Raw genomic sequence first — 16,381 nt, 5'->3', positions numbered from 1 at the left:
TCATTTCTTCTTGACTCGCCTCCAGGTTGGCCTCGGCCAGTTCTCGGAACCTCCTGGTCTGGTTCCGGAGGGCCAGGACATATTGGAACACATCTCGGGGGGTGGTCTGGGGTGCTGCCTCCCACCCTTCCTTAACCAAACTGAGGGAACCTCGGACGGGGTGCCCATAGAGTAATTCAAACGGGCTGAACCCTAAGGACTTCTGGGGGACCTCCCGGTAAGCGAACAAGAGGCAGGGGAGCAGGACGTCCCACTTACGCCGGAGGGGCTCTTCTAGGCCAGCGATCATCCCTTTCAAAGTCCTATTAAACCTCTCTACTAGGCCGTTCCCTTGGGGATGGTACGGGGTGGTGAACTTATAGGACACCCCACATTGTTGCCACAGGGACGTCATATACCTTGATATAAAATTAGTGCCGCGATCGCTCACGACCTCGCGGGGGAAACCCACCCTGGAAAAGATTCCCATCAGGGCCCGGCCCACCACGGGGGCCGTAATGGTGCGCAGGGGAATAGCCTCTGGGTAGCGGGTGGCGTGGTCCACTAGGACCAAGATGAAACGGTGACCTTGGGAGGTGGGGGGGTCCAGTGGCCCCACGATGTCGATTCCGACTCGTTTGAAGGGGGTACTGACGACCGGGAAGGGTTGGAGGGGAGCCTTGCGCTTCCCCCCACTCTTCCCACTGGCTTGGCACGTGGGGCAGGACTTGCAGTGTGCCTCTACCGCCGCTTTCATCTTAGGCCAATAAAAATGGGTCACGAGACGGCTGTAGGTCTTGTCCTGACCCAGGTGACCGGCGAGGGGGACATCGTGGGCTAAGCCCAGGAGGAAATCCCGGAAGCGGAGGGGTACCACCAGTACCCGTCCGGATCCCAGCTCCACTGATTTCTGCTCACTATACAGGATGTTATTCTCCCAATAGATTCGGTGCGTTCCGGTCTGGTCACCTGCGGCTTGGCCCTCGGCCTGGCGCCGCAGCCCGACCAGGGAAGGACAGGTGGCTTGCTCCCGGCAAAATTCTTCCCGGGTGGGCCCGCCCTCGTGGCGCCAATGGGCCAACTCGGGTAGATCCCCCAACTCGGGGACCGGGGCGGGGTCGGATGGTGCGGGTTCGTCGCTGGCGACGGACCCTTCCGATGGGGGAACGGGAGGACCCTCGGCGGGGACGGTGCGGGCTTCTTCGACCGGGGTGCTCTCGACTTCTCTCCGGGGAGTGAGTCGGGCGGTCATAGATCGGGTGGTGGCACACACCCACTCGGGGAGTCCCATCATTCCTAGGTGGGCCTTGCGCTCTACGTGCTTCCAGGGAGAAATCTCCAGGTCGTTCCCTAAGAGGCAGTCGACCGGCTGGGAGGTTCTTACGGCCACCTTGAGTTTACCTATCACCCCTCCCCACTCAAATGGCACCAGGGCTACCTGACACATACTTTCCCTATTGTCTGCAGATATTACGGGGCAAAAGACATTGGGGAGGATCTGCTCCTCGGGAACTAGGTGCCTGAGGACACCGGTGATACTGGCCCCGGTGTCCCGCAGGGCCTCTACCTGGTGGCCATTGATCTTGACGAGCTGCCCATATTTCTGTGTGTTGGACGGTAGGAGGCTACCAGGGATCATTTCCCTATCTCCCAGGGATACTAGGGCCATAGCAGCGGGTTCCCACTCCTCGGCTTCCTCAACCTCCTCCCCCAGGGCTACGTTGGCTATCTGTCTCGCAGGGGTGACTTGGGTGGCCATGGGGCACTCTGGGTCATTGGCGTAGTGCCCGGGTTTCTGGCAACGAAAACATGTGACGGTCACCCGGTGTCCTCGTCTCCCCGGGGGCCCTGTTACTGGTGGGGGGGGCGCCGGGAAAGGTGGAGGTGGTGTCTTCGGGGGGCTAGGCTGGGACTCTCTCGGCCCTCCCTGGTTCCCTCCCCCTCTCTGGCGGGGTGGTCCCTGACTGGTTCGGGGGTACTCTCCTACCATGACCCGGGAGACCCGGGTGTTGGTCCAGCGGTCGGCCTCCACAGCCAGCTTCCGGGGATCTGTGAGCTTGCTATCCAGCAGATGTTGACGTAGCTCTACGAAGCAGTTCGCAGCCAGATGTTCCCATAACATGAGGTCAGTGAGTTCGGCAAGGGTGGTGACCTTGCTGCCCTTGACCCACCCATCGAAGGCCCGACTAAAAAAGTTTACATACTCCACCCAGGTGGTGCCCGGGATCTTCCTGCAGTCCCGGAACCGTTGGCGGTACATTTCTGGGGTGAGGCCGTATCTTGTGAGGAGAGCCTCTTTCATGTGGCTGTAGGAGGTCTGCAGGGAGAGGGGTAGGTCGAGCAGGGTGTCCCTTCCTTCGCTCAGAAACCGCCCCCACAACCCCGCCCCCCAGTCCTTCTGTGGAATCCGATGGGAGGTCATGGCGACCTCGTAGGCCCGAAACCATTGCTGAATGTCATCGTTTTTATAATATTCTTTGACCACATCCTTGGGGATGTGGACCTTCTGTTCCGCTGGGGGGGCCGTCTCTCGGTTCCCCGAGGGCCTCCCGTCCTCATTTCGGGCCTTGAGCTCGAGTTCTTTTAAGCTGCGTTCGTGCTCTAGTTGGAGCTTTCTTCCTTCGTGCTCCCGTTGGAGCTTCTTTTCTTCCAGTTCGCCTTGTACGCGCATTTGCTCTACCGCTAGCTTTTTCTCCGCTAACTTCAATTCGCCCTCGATTTTGAGTTTGGCTAACTCGAGTTCATGACTGCGGCTTCTCTCTCTGTCCGCGAGTTCTTCCGGGGATAGGCCCCCGTCTGGTACAATGCCTCGCACCTGATTGTCGCTGCTTTCACTTGGAGAGGGTTCGGCTTCGTCGGGGCGCTCCCCCGTGCCTTCCGGGCGGGATGCCCCGGTCTCCACCCAAGTTTTCAGTGCTTTCTGCAAGTCTTCCTTAGTGTTGAGGCCAGTGGTAGCTATTTTAAGTTCTTTGCAAAATTGTTTTAGCTCTTTGTGTGTGTATTCTTCCAGATGCTCCACCTGGAACACTCTGTTGGCGTTGGTTTCTGCGGAGCTCATGGCGCTTCCTTCTGCCATCTTTGTTGGTCGTGCGTCCGTTGTTCTCTGTACGATCTCTAGGTGATGGGCCCGAATCCCGTCGCTTGCCACCAATGTTAGACGGCGACCTCAGAGGAGCCCGGAAAGGGGTCCTGACTTCCCTGAGTCCCACCCGTGTAGTATTGTAGCCGGGCACTGGCGAGAGATTCCCCCGGGGGAGGAATCTCGCAACTAGGATCGTACTTCTGGCACCACACGACACAGAGAGACCACACTGGGTATTCTCAGAACAAGCTTTATCAAATAGGTATCACTGCAAATATGTACAAGGTGAGCACGGGCTCAAGAGTCTCGGAAAGGTAGGGGGTAGCGGGACTGTCTCTGGTAACGGTTCAAAGCAGGGACGTATCCGGCGCACAGCTCACAATCCTCGAGCTGGGGGATACGTGGTCAGAGTCGGGGTCCGGCGGGACCTTGAGAGTCTGGGGGAGCCGCGAGTCACTCAGCAGGGCTCAGGTACAAGTTCGGAGGTCTTACGATCTTCAGGGAGCCGCGAGTCACTCAGCAGGGCTCAGGTACAAGTTCGGAGGTCTTACGATCTTCAGGGAGCCGCGAGTCACTCAGCAGGGCTCAGGTACAAGTTCGGAGGTCTTCCGATCTTCAGGGAGCCGCGAGTCACTCAGCAGGGCTCAGGTACAAGTTCGGAGGTCTTACGATCTTCAGGGAGCCGCGAGTCACTCAGCAGGGCTCAGGTGAGTTCCAGTTCCAGGAGCCGCGACCACGTCAGCGGGCTCTCGTTGTTCCAGCGTCGAATCTGCCGGACAGTCTCCGAGCACCCCTTGTTATAGGTCGACCCCGCTTTGATGTCCGGAGTCTGCGCAGGCAGGGGTTTTGTCACCTGGGGGCCGCTTGTCGGGGTTTCCTGCTATTGTCTTTTGATCCTTTCAGGGCCGGGTCGGGAGGAGTCCCAGACACCCAGCAGGCACGGAGCCAGCCCGCAGGGAGGCCGGAGGGCCGGTCGAAACCCATCGTCCCAGGGGAGTTCAGAGGTGCGATAGAAACTGCTCCTCCCTCTCTCATCCCCTGGAAGCGTGATGTCCTCCAGCCGGAGTGGCGCCTCGAGGCCCGGGTCGCGCTGGAGCCGGGCGGCCATCTTGTTGCAGGGAGTGGGCACGCGGGCCCGGGGTGGCCGAAAGGAGAGAGGCCATGGACGGGGATGTCCAGGGTTGGTGCAGGTGTCCTGGTGGGAAAGGTCGGCTGGGCCGCGTGCTAGGGCTGCAGGCACCAGGTTTCGGTGGTGCGGGGGCACGGAGGGCCATTCTATGAGGCCGGGTCCAACACTATCCAACTTGGTGGACATATCTATCCAATTGCCTATCCAACTTGGTGGACATATGATCCATATGGAGATTGAGGGTGTTGATTTTCCAATCTATAGACTGAAGGCTTGTTTGCATCGCTAGTAGTGTAGACTCCAGCGTAGGTGCACTCTGAGCACTCAAGGCCTTCTCATGATTATTTGGGGTATTCTGGGACGGCTTGGAAGTACAGTCATGTTTGGTTCCTATGGGCCATATGTAGGTAGCCCAATACCGGTTGGTAACGGCCGATTTTTGGTAAAAATCCCGTTACCAACCGGTATTCAGGCTGTTGGTATGTAGGGGGGACATTTCAGGATTCGGTAATTTACCGAATCTGTAAAATTACCGAATCGGTAATTTTACCGATTTGGTAAATACCGAATCCTGAAATGAGATGTAGGGGGAGTGTGTGGGTGTAGTGTGGATTCGTTATTTACCACCAACTATAAGTTGGTGGTAAATGACGAATGTCTTAGGAAATGCATTATTTGGCCCTTAGAAGTGTGCAATGTGGCAGACATACATGCCCTTAGGGCATGTATGTGTGCCACATGTGCACACATGCAGGAATCAGGGGTGCAACAGGGTGTCACTGTGACACCCTGCCACCCTTGATTGTGCTCCCCCCATTACCGAATCGGTATTTACCGATTCGGTAATGGTAACTGGCTTCCCATTGATTCCTATGGGCCTCCTGGCCCATAGGAATCAATGGGAAGCCAGTTACCATTACCGAATCGGTAAATACCGATTCTTAATAACCGACCAATTCCGAATCGGTAATTTTTACCGACTGATTACCTACATTGCATTTACCACTTCATAAATACCGAATCGGTGAAATTTGGTATTTATGAAGTGGTAAATGTAAGGCTACCTACATAAGGCCCTATATGTCTTCCCCATGTCGCTGCATGGTGGTGCCACTGCACCATCCTATATTGTGTTGTAAATTCTTGACTAGGACCCAGTGGGATGCCCAATTCTTTTTGTCGGTCAGTAGTACCAGCACCTCAGAAGTCAGCCCGCAGCTATAGTTATCTCACCACACTTTGTGGTCCAGATGACATGTTGCTGTGGTCATATATAGGCCTGCTCCACTAAACATATTGTATGTGCCTGCAGGGGCAGTGATCTCTCAGGTTGTACTAGATGAAGACGCTTCTGCACTTTACGATTCGCCCCCCAGGGCCTACAGCCATACATCTATTGCGGCCGCACACTTGCAGCAGATGTCGGTAGTGCTGGTTCTCAACTGCCCAGCAGACCCCCTCCACATAGTAATGGAGTAAGAGAAATACATGCTTACTGTGAGGTTTATTTGCAAGTTACAAAAGGAATGTGTCATCCATTATGTACTTACAGCTTGATTATCTTCCAGGAACTTACAGTCTGAAAGTTCAGTTGTCAACCTGGGGCACTTGGTTTCCTTGATCGTGAATTGCATCATATATATTTCTGTAAAAAACCACTGAAAAAAGAACAAAAATAGATAAACAATCACTATAATATCTAGGTGATAATACTACTCTCAAATGCTTCATGCAAGAAATTATCCTGGCAGCCGCTTAATTGGTATGCATCTTCATAACAACCAAGAGAGAGAGCGATAGCATGTGCAGTGCCCAACAAGGAACAGGCACATAACTTTAAGAGGGTAGTGAACAATAGGTTTTATGTCTGAGGTAATTGAATATGCAGAATATACAGTACCACCAGGGAATGTTAAGGGAGCGTGCAATTCCCTGCTAATGTCTATGCATTTTTCATTCAATCAATCTATCAAACAGCATTTGTAAAGCGCAGCACTGTCACAACTAGGGGTATCTGGGCTCTGTGTCTCAGTCGAAGAGACAGGTCTTGAGTCTCCTGCTGAAGTCTGCTAGCAAGGGGCCTGTATGAAGCTGGAAGAGAAAGTCGTTCCAGATCTTGGCAGCAATGTACGAGAAGGAGCGGCTACTGCTGCAGCTGCAAAGGATGTAAGGAGCGTGTGCGAGATGAGTAAAGAGGAGCGCAGGTGTCTATTGGGTTGGTGGAAGTTCAGTGGGTGGTTGAGGTAGGCAGGTCCTAGGTCATGGAGGGCTTTGTAGGTGTGCATGAGGATCTTGAACTGGCAACATTTCTGCATGGGGAACTAATGGAGGTCTCTCAGGTGGGTGGCGATGAGTGGTAATTTGGGGAGGTCCAGGATCAGTTTGGCTGCAGCATTCTGTATGGTCTAGTGTCTTCTGAGGAGCTGGGTGCAGGTGCAGGCATAGAGGGTATTCCAGTTGCTGAGAAGGCTGGCGACGAGGGCCCGGGTGATAGTCTTTCTGTTTTTTTTCATATTCATCTGAAGATTCTGCAGAGCATGCAAAGTGTGTGGAAGCAGGAGGAGGTGAATGCCTTAACTTGTCGTTTCATGGTCAGTTGGGTGTCGAAGATGATGCAGAGATTGCGTGTGTGGTGGGTCAATGTAGGTGTGGGTCTGAGTTCTGCAGACCACCACCTGTTGTCCTATGTGGAGGTGTTCTTCCAGAAGTGTCTTCCTGAAGATCAGCACTTCAGTTTTGTCAGAGTTGATCTGGAGGCTGTTGTCTCTCATTCTTTCTCCTATATTGGTGGGACCTCAGGTTGGGAGGTGGTGAGGGCCTGTGCCCATTGAGTTTCGGTGACCTAGCTCCAGCTGCGGTGGGAGGAGATCTGATGCCTGGTGATGCTGTGCTTGGCGTCATTGATGGTGAAGTGTAGAATGGTGCTCCGACCAGGTGAGTTCTGTGATATCACTGAATTTAATTCTGTTGCTGGAGGTGAAAATGGGGTTCAATGTATGTCCGGCTACATGTGTGGGTTCAATGACCAGTTGGGTGAGGCTTATTTTGTTCAGGTTTTCAAACAATGCAATGGAGTTGGCGTTGTTGGGGTCGTCGACGTGGAAGTTGAGGTCGCTGAGTAAGACATAGTGGCGAGAGTCGATTTCTAGGGAGGGTGATGAGGTTGGGGATGGCATTGCAAAATGTTGCTTGGGGTCCCAGGGATCTGCAGGCGAGGGTGCCTCTTATTGTGTTCTTCACGTCAGTTTGTATTTGGAAGTTGAGATTTTCCATGAGAGGAGTGGAGTCGTTGCTGGTGATGGTGCATCTGATGGTTTTCATGAAGATGATGGTGATGCCTCCATTTTGTTTCTTGTGGTGGTCACAGTATCATCTTGTAGTCTTCGGGAGTGGTGGTGGAGATGTCAGGGTTTGTGGATGGGTTGAGCCACATTTCGATGATGAAGGGAAAGTCCATGGAGCGGATGGTTATGGTGTCCCAGATTTCCGTGGCATGTTTGCACAGTGAGCGGGCATTGAGGAGGATACAATGGATCTGTGGTGAGGTGTTCTTGATCTTATGGACAGAAGTGATGCAGGCTCTTTCTAAGGTTGTGTCACAGGAGAAGTGGCAATGTTGGCATGTAAAGGGTCCTTTGGTGGATCGTAGGGAGGAGGAGACACAGTTGTTGTTTTTGGCGTATGGGGTCCAGGAGTTTCTTGGCGGTGTCCTGCCTGGCAGCGGGAAGTTCAGGGGTCCTGGCGCTGGGGGTTGTCCAACTGGCAGTGTGTTGGTGGTGCATCCATAGCACATGTGCACTGCATGGTCGTGTGGCGGCCTCCATTAATGGTTCTGGTAGGAGGTTCTAGTGCAGGAAACGCGGGGCAGCAGGCAATGCAGGGATTGGGTCAGCAGCCAGAGCAGGGGCAGCAAGCAACACAAGGACAGCGAGCAGCACAGGGACAGCAGACCCCGCAGGGTCAGGGACAGCAGGTAGCGCAGGGGCAGGGACAGCAGGCAACAGAGGGGTCATAGGCAGTGCAGGGGCAGGGACAGCAGGCAGCGCAGCATCTGCAGGCAGCACAGGGGCATGGACAGCAGGCAGTGCAGGGGTCACAGGCAGTGCAAGGGCAGGGACAGCAGGCAGCACAGGGGACGCAGGCTGTAATAAGCTACTCACCTGAATCCCAGGTGGTTCAGAGGAGGCGATGTTGAATCCCCAGATTCCATCTACAGGCCTGTGCATGAGGTCAGGATATAACACTGTTTCAACCACAGGCCCTTCGGGGTAAGGGGGTTGGGGTTGGAAAGACAAGATGCCGTGGTTCTCCTAAGTGGTGACTGCAGTGAACCACGCAAGGACCTGCCTCAGATCTTGTAGTGCACCGGTTAAGGAGTACCTGTGAGGGCACAGTCTTTAGGTCTTTTTTCCTCCTTGTACTATGTAGCCCATTAGTTGTGACCATACCTTAAACAACCATCTACTAGGCACTGTCAGATGAATGAGTCTTCTGAACTCACTTAACTGGAGGCTGATCTCTTGCCAAGGTCTGAGCGGATGTTAAGACTCATAAAAAATTAGTTCCTGACTCTGCACTTTGTAACTGGTCTATGACTCAGTGTTGAAGGAGTAGATTTCTTTAGGCAATATTAAAATCCTTGGGAACAGGTGGCCTATTTATAGTCTGGACACTTGAGAGGTGTCCAGAAAATAGCTAGCGTCTGACAGGGCCCTGTCAGCGGGGATTCGTTGCTGCACTTAAAATATTGCCTTGCAATGGAATTGTTTAGGAAGACTACTGAACTCAGAGCATTTAAATATATGCATATATAAATTGTGTACAAGAATACCTAGAAGTTGGATCTGTTCTTGTTTTCGCTTTAATCTTTTTCTTCTTCTCATTCTTTTTCAGAGATTGTGGTTCAGCTGGTAGCTGGAGTCTGCAGCGGATCGCTGCGGAAGCTGGAACAATGTCAGGAGAGGAGCTGATCACAGGAAACAGGTAAGTGGTAAGAGGGAGACCAAGCAATGTTAATGGGCTAAGGCAGTCTAGTTATAGGACTGCCGCCCATCTACAGAGCACATGAAGGGAGAAAAACACTTGAAGTTGCTAGAGGTGATTTTAATTGGCAGGAAGGCACCTGTCCGGGTCATGGAATGTTCAACACAGCCTCAGGCAATGCTCTGTGTTCTGTTGATTGAAACTAATTGGAAGAAATTTACAGCAACTGCTGTACTGGCAAAAGAGATTTGTTTTGGTTGTTTATCTGGTGCACCTGCAGGGTTAACAGGAAGTTGAAGCTTTCTGGAGGATTCTGCTGCTCACTAGTTTTTTCAGACAGTTAAGTGCCTATTTGTGAATGGGCCAATGGTTGCTACTGCATCACTCAGGTTAACACAACACACAGGACTTCAATACAGAGAATAAATGTACCTATTCAGAGGGTTGGGAAAGAATGGATACATAGTCGATGTCGAATTGAGGGTTGTGCTGTTGCTGGGACTGTGGCACAGGCAGCGCAGGGGCCCAGACTGGGAGCAGCACAGGGACAGGGGCACCAAGTAGCGCTGGGGCCACAGGCAGTGCAGGGGCGGGGCAGCAAGCAGCACAATGGCATGGACAGCAGGCAGCACAAGGGTTGCAAGCAGTGCAGGGGTTGGGGCATTAATTCTTGCAATGCTAAATATACAGATTAGAACCTCAGCTTCTCACCTAAAATGATTTATTCCTGACATTTCTTGGGAAAATGTCATTTTACAGTTCTTGGTTTATGTTTTCAACTTTACCAAGGGAGAATACTAAAGAATAAATAATGATCTTTCAGCACTGCTTCTAAGGCTTTCTACCTTATGGGAAATGGTTCAAGTTCTCAATCTGTTATGTATGTTTCATAGTTTGTCATCCATAGCATACAGATCCAGTGGAATCCCAACAGGTCCAGACCCTTTACTTTCTATTAAACTATTTATAGCTCTGTGATTTCCTCAAAGATAAATTAGGCTAAACAGATTAAGTAGATTTACTAAGAGTGTATTGGAGGCAGTAGTAGAACTTAGGGTTTGATTTAAAGTTTGGCGTTGGGATACTCCATCACAATTTTGGCAAATATCCCATCCATTTTATTAGAAGTACCATAGTATATAATGCATTTCTAATATGGTGGATGGGATATCCATCTAAATTAGGCCATCTGTGCCCTGTCTTCATAAACATCACATAATGGGGCCTTGCATTTGGAGCACTAAAGAAATAGCTTTCTCTAAATTAAATGGTGTGAAGACTTGGAATATTTCATTATGTACATTCAATCCATAGGTTTTATCTTTTATGTAACACAAATTTGATAATATAAGAAATTAAGCTTTGCTCCCATTCTAAGACTCTATTCCCTGAGAGTGCTGTTGCAACTCCTGTTTGGAGAGGTATCGGGTCTGAGGTTCTGTAGCGATCCGAACCCGTGAATTCGGTATCGTAGTACTGACACGATTTCGGTACCAATGAACCGCAAATGATCCATTGTATACATGACAGTGTTTTCGCTGCGCAACTAGCATGAATCCACTGGAAAATAGGGCATTCTGTCGTAAAAGCCATGGCATCCATTTTAGTTACGGCATCCATCTTGTTTCTTGCCCCCACATAGTCAATGAACGAACGATGACCCCGGCAGAGTCACCTTGTTAAGGACACGTAAGCTCGAGCCCGAGAAAGGCTGACGCTGCATGACTAGGCAGAATCAAGCTGCCTCCCTTGCCTGAGGCCAGTCCTGCTATACTGGTTCTCGTGTCCGTTGTCCTGACTGAAAGGCCGAAGACGGTAGCCATGCCCGTTTATGATCCATAAACACCTCTTATCCTACATTTCAATCCTTTGCACCTGGCTCTGCTCCTTTCCTTCTGGGCTTTTACAATGGGGAGGTTACGATTTTTATGATGGGGAGGATCGGGCGAAGAATGGAAAACTGTCGAGAGGACCTGATCAAATACCGAAAACCTACAACTAATTATTGTTTGATGTCAAATTTACTGTTTGTTTGGGATACCGGGTTGGGCATGAGAAATATTCGTGTAATGTTGCCTAAAGACAATTTGCGTGTATTTAAAGAGTAACTCACTTAATGCAATTCGAACAGTCTCGTAGATTCTGCCTCTGTGTGGTTCCTATGATTTCTGTGTCCCTGCAGTAAATAAACCTTGGTCTTTGACGCCGCCATCGAGAAGCCCGTGTCTCTGTTTATTTGTGCACCGAGACAGGAGGAACTCAGGGGTCTTCGGGTGTTGTTTCCCTGACACCTCTGGACTCTTAAAAGTCCAGAACCTCAAATTGGCGCCCAACGTGGGGCGACGTCATCCGGTACCGGTCCAAAGCCTGAAAAGTTCGAGAAGTTTCGTGTGAAGATTCCGGAGGGAGGTACCCCGCTTCATCGATCCCTGCATGTCGTAAAAGTGGCCCGACGATCTCTTCCACGAGGGTTCCCGTTCCCAGACGGCTACAGAGGACCGCTGCCCTGACTGTCGCCCTGTCTTGGACCCGAGGTGCAGACCTTAGTACGGCGAGATGTCGACGGGTTCTCCTTGGTGACGTCTTCCACATTTCAGTTAAGTATTTAGTTACGCTCGATCTGGTTGTTCCTTGTTGCTCTGGTTTGATTCGTAGATTATCATTGGTTGCTCTTGTTTAGATAATCTTTGTTTTGGTATTGGTTCATTTTGGTAGGCCTAAGTTCTCTGCGCATATTTGTTGGAATTTGTTTTTGTTGTCATGACTACCAGTAGTAATTGTTTCTTGTCCTGGTTACGTTGCAACGGGGATTCCCGGTTGGAGGATTCATGTTCGGTTCCTCCGATTGGAACTCCTACGTATGAGCTCTATTGTAAACATGGTGTGGGTCCTATTACGTATAATGAAGTATGGGTCCGTTATACCAAAAAAGATGGTGTCCTTAGTTGGCCACCGCATGGTAGCTTCGAATGGGAAATACTAGATAATTTAGAAATGAAGTTATTCAAGAGAAAAGCCCGGCCGGCAATGTTTGATTCTTTTCGCGTATGGCGCAAAGAAGCCAAACAGAGAGAAATTAGGAAAACGAAGAAAGAACAGAAAGAGAAAGGGTTGACTTTAATGGAGTCTGCTAGGCAGTTGCATGTCAATGAGACTGAGAAAGCAATGGAGATGGCGAATAGCAAATATAATTTGGCAATTGATAAATGTTACCCTGTATTGCCATCATGTCCTGCTAAGCCGATGGAGGATCATGAAAAGGATCCTCTGTTGTCTTACCTGTTGAATTCACCTCCACCGTATGCACAGGGTATTACAGTACCTGTTGTACAGCCAGCTGCTGGTCAGCCTGGAATAGCTGCTCCACTTCCCTTAATTGCAGCTCCTATCCTTCCCGTGGTTAATGTTCCTTCGGCACCCCCTCTTCCTGGGTTGCCCATTCCGCCTTTGCCTGTCGTTTCGCAAACTGCTTTACCTGCTACTCCCACCCTTACTATTTCATCTGCTCCAGCTACCTTGTCCCCGAACCCTGTGAACATTCTGACTCCGCTTTCCGTTCGTCGGAAAATAACCGACTCTGTAACTAATATCTTAACTCCTCTCTACAGGTCTTTAATTGAGACCCCCGTTTCTGACTCTATACAGAGACGTAGCCAGCTTCCTGGTTCCCAAGAACGAGACAATTTAGATTCGACAGCTCTTAGGTGGATGTCGAAAGCTGCGAAGTATGATGCACGAAGAGTGTTAGAGACATTTATGCAATGGAATGAACCAACTCAACGTTATGTTTTTGACGTGATGTGTTCTCTTGTGCGTGAGGAATGGGAAGATGATGATTTAGACTCCGTCCCCACTGACCTGATAAATATTCAACAGAAATTTGCCGCAGGAATGGTGATAGGTCCAGAAGTAAGGGGAGCGATAGAACTGATTTTAGCTTATAGGGATGAGTCCCCTCTTCGAGCGACAAGAGACCCTGATGGTTCACCGATTACTACTAGGAAACGACGAGGACAATATCCAATGAGGGAAGTTCCACAGATATGGCGTGATGCAGTTCAAGCTGATGCGGCTCAGGGCATTGCAGCTGCGCCGGCACAATTCCAGAGAGTGTGGATACACATCCCTTGGAAACGGGCTGAAGTATTAGCAGTAAAACAAGCATTACCAGACCCACGTAAAAATCCTGCTGGTTATTACAAAGAGTTAACGCAGACAGTTCAAGCGTGTGTCATGAATTTGGCAGACATTGAAATGCTATTTGGTAATGTGGTGCCACAGCCTATATGGGCCAAAATTCGGCAAGAGAACCACCCAGTCGCCTTAGGAGGTGATTGGCCAGCTATTATAGCGGCAGATGCGCAACAAGTTGGTGGTGCTAAACCTGAACCTCTGATTGCTGCCTTACCTGGCAGAATAATTACTCTGATGAAAACGCTGATGCCAGCGTTACGAGTCAATTGGGATAAATTATCGGCATGCAAGCAAAAGAAGGACGAAAGCGTCTCTGACTTCTTCACTAGATTTGAAGAGACCTTCGTAGATCACAGTGGGCAAGATATGAGTACTGAGGGAGGCCAGAGATTGTTTGTCGACAAGTTCGTGTTTAATTTATTACCTGAGCTTAGTAACAAGTTAAAGGATTCTGAAAGTGCATGGGCAGTGTCGACGACAGCACAGATACTTGCAACTGCTCAGTATTACGAAAATAGAGAGAAAGAAGAGAAGGAAAAATCAGAAAAGAAAACGAAAGATTTAAAGACCAAAGTTCTTTTGCAACAGGCGTTTCCGCCTCGTTCAAATCAGTCAGATTCACAGCAGCGACCCCAGTTTCAGCAGCAGCCACAATTCCAGCAAGGGACGGCCCAAAGGTTTAATTATAGTTTTCCCCGGCAACAGTTAGCATGGAATCAGTGTGCTTATTGTAAAAAGGAGGGTCATTATAAGAATGAGTGTCCAGTTCTACACCCACAAACTAGTGGTGTCCCAGCTCAGAGAGGTAATGTTGGGTTTATGCAAGCTCCTAGAGGTAGAGGGCGTGGTACGATGACACCACAGACTGATCGCCAATCGAATTATTTCGATCAGCGAAATATACAACCTACGCAACCAGGTAGATCTCCACAGTATCATGTTGAAGATTACTATGATCATAATGAAGAGATCCAAAGAAGCGAGCAATAGGACAGCCGCAGGCAGAGAGAGGGAGTAGTATCAGTTCCAGTTGATCAGAGTGGACCTTATGTCGCAGTAGTTACCTCAGGCGTGGTCGAACCGTTTCTGTTGGATACTGGTGCGGCAAAAAGTTCAATTATGCATGCGAAACTCCCTGGCGCACCTTTGTCTGGCTTAACGAACACTTCAGTAGGTTTCTCAGGCGCCCCTGTTCACAATCCTGTTTCTAGTCCTTTGTCAATTTCTGTTGGGCCATGCGAACTAGAAGCACCCCTTATCCTAACAACCGGTTGTAATGAGAATCTGCTTGGTTTAGATCTGTTGAAACGCCTGCATGCGACATTGTACTGTTCTCCTTTGGGAGTACAGCTCACATTAGGCAAACGAGTCATCTCTCCAATGTATATGTCGATGGATAAGCTCCCACCGGAGCTGCGTTCTCTCCCTGATACTCTTTGGGCAACTGGTCCTAACGATGTAGGCCTCTTGGAAATTCCCCCTTATGTGGTAAGTCTGAAAGCTAATGTTAAATTTCCACGAATCCCACAGTATCGGATTTCGAATGAGGGTGAACAAGCACTCTTGCTGATTGTGAAAGACTTAATACAGAAAGATGTGATTGAGGAAACTAGAGGAAACGTCTGCAATAGTCCTGTTCTGCCGATTTTGAAACGTACTGACCCTTCCAAACCTCCAATTTACAGATTTGTGATTGACCTCAGAGAGGTTAACAAAATAGTGATTCCACAGTTTCCTGTGGTACCAGATATCACTGCATTACTGACGTTGATTCCTGCCTCAGCTTCCTGGTTTACAGTGATTGACTTGAAGAATGCCTTTTTCAGCATTCCCAGAGACATTTTTGGTTTCTCCTTAGGAGGTCGCAGTTTCAGATTCAAACGCGCTCCACAAGGTTATTGTGAGAGCCCTTCAATTTACAGTCAAGCATTAAAGAGTCAATTAGATACCCTTGTACTTCCTCATGGTGTTGCTCTGATCCAATACGTAGACGATCTTTTACTAGCCGCTGATGACAAGGAAACTTGCAAAGCAGCTACAATTTCTTTGTTACGTCATTTGTCAGACTTACATCACAAGGTGTCACCTTCTAAACTGCAATATTGTTGCCAAGAAGTGACCTACTTAGGTCATCTTTTGTCAAAGGAGGGAAGAAGGTGGACCCCAGAGAGAATCAAAGCAATTTCGCAGATGACTGTACCAAGCACACAGAGAGAAGTGCGTGCGTTTTTGGGTATTACGTCATACTGTAGGCAATGGATCCCAAATTTTTCTCTCATGGCAAAACCATTGGTAGCCCTGACTGGAAAAGGTGTTCCAAGCCCTTTGCCATGGTCTGATGAATGCCAACAGAGCTTCTCCGACTTACGTGATGCGCTGTGTTCAGCTCCTGTGTTGGGTACTCCTGACTACAGTAAGCCATTTACTTTATATGTCCATGAAAGAGAAGGTTGTGCGTTGAGTGTATTAACGCAACAATTTGGTGACAAACAGCGGCCTTGTGCATATTTCTCATCCACATTAGATCCGGTAGCCAGAGCGTTGCCAAGTTGTTTGAGAGCTACAGCAGCAGCTGCAGTGTCCATCCGACAGTCTGCTGGACTAGTCATGAACAACATGTTAGTAGTCATGGTTCCACATGCTGTGGATACACTCATGAATCGAACGAAAACTCAGCACCTCACCAGTGCTAGACTATCAGGCTATGAGCTGACGCTTTTGGCGAGTCACATTCAGATCAAGCGATGCAACATATTGAATCCAGCAACACTGTTGCCGACTACTCAGGAGTCGAGTGATTCAGAGCCCCATGATTGTTGTTTCAAAACTGAGGAAGAGATAAAAGGTAGGATTGATTTAAAAGATACTCCGTTATTAGACCCAGACGGCACGTTATATTTCGATGGGTCTTGCTTTAAACTACAGAATGGTGATGTGACGGCCGCGTATGCAGTTACGACTTTGAGTACGATTGTTGAGACTGCAAGAGTGAGTCAGAATTCTGCCCAAGTGCA

At 49.8% G+C, this 16,381-nt stretch overlaps 1 protein-coding gene across 1 annotated transcript in view; it reads right to left on the bottom strand.

Annotated features, from left to right (window-relative positions):
- Window positions 1-16,381, bottom strand: part of LOC146785925 (uncharacterized) — a 239,863-nt gene that overhangs the window by 129,949 nt on the left and 93,533 nt on the right. The window contains exon 5 of the mRNA XM_085635323.1: window positions 5,741-5,848. Within this exon, the coding sequence (XP_085491449.1) occupies window positions 5,741-5,848 (108 nt within the window). The remainder of the gene's footprint in view (window positions 1-5,740; window positions 5,849-16,381) is intronic.

This window comes from Triturus cristatus, chromosome 11 (genome assembly GCF_964204655.1).
Source record: "Triturus cristatus chromosome 11, aTriCri1.1, whole genome shotgun sequence".
NCBI classification, from domain to species: domain Eukaryota; kingdom Metazoa; phylum Chordata; class Amphibia; order Caudata; family Salamandridae; genus Triturus; species Triturus cristatus.
Note: the sequence above shows the minus strand (reverse complement) of the source record. Positions and strands in the feature narration are given on the sequence as shown.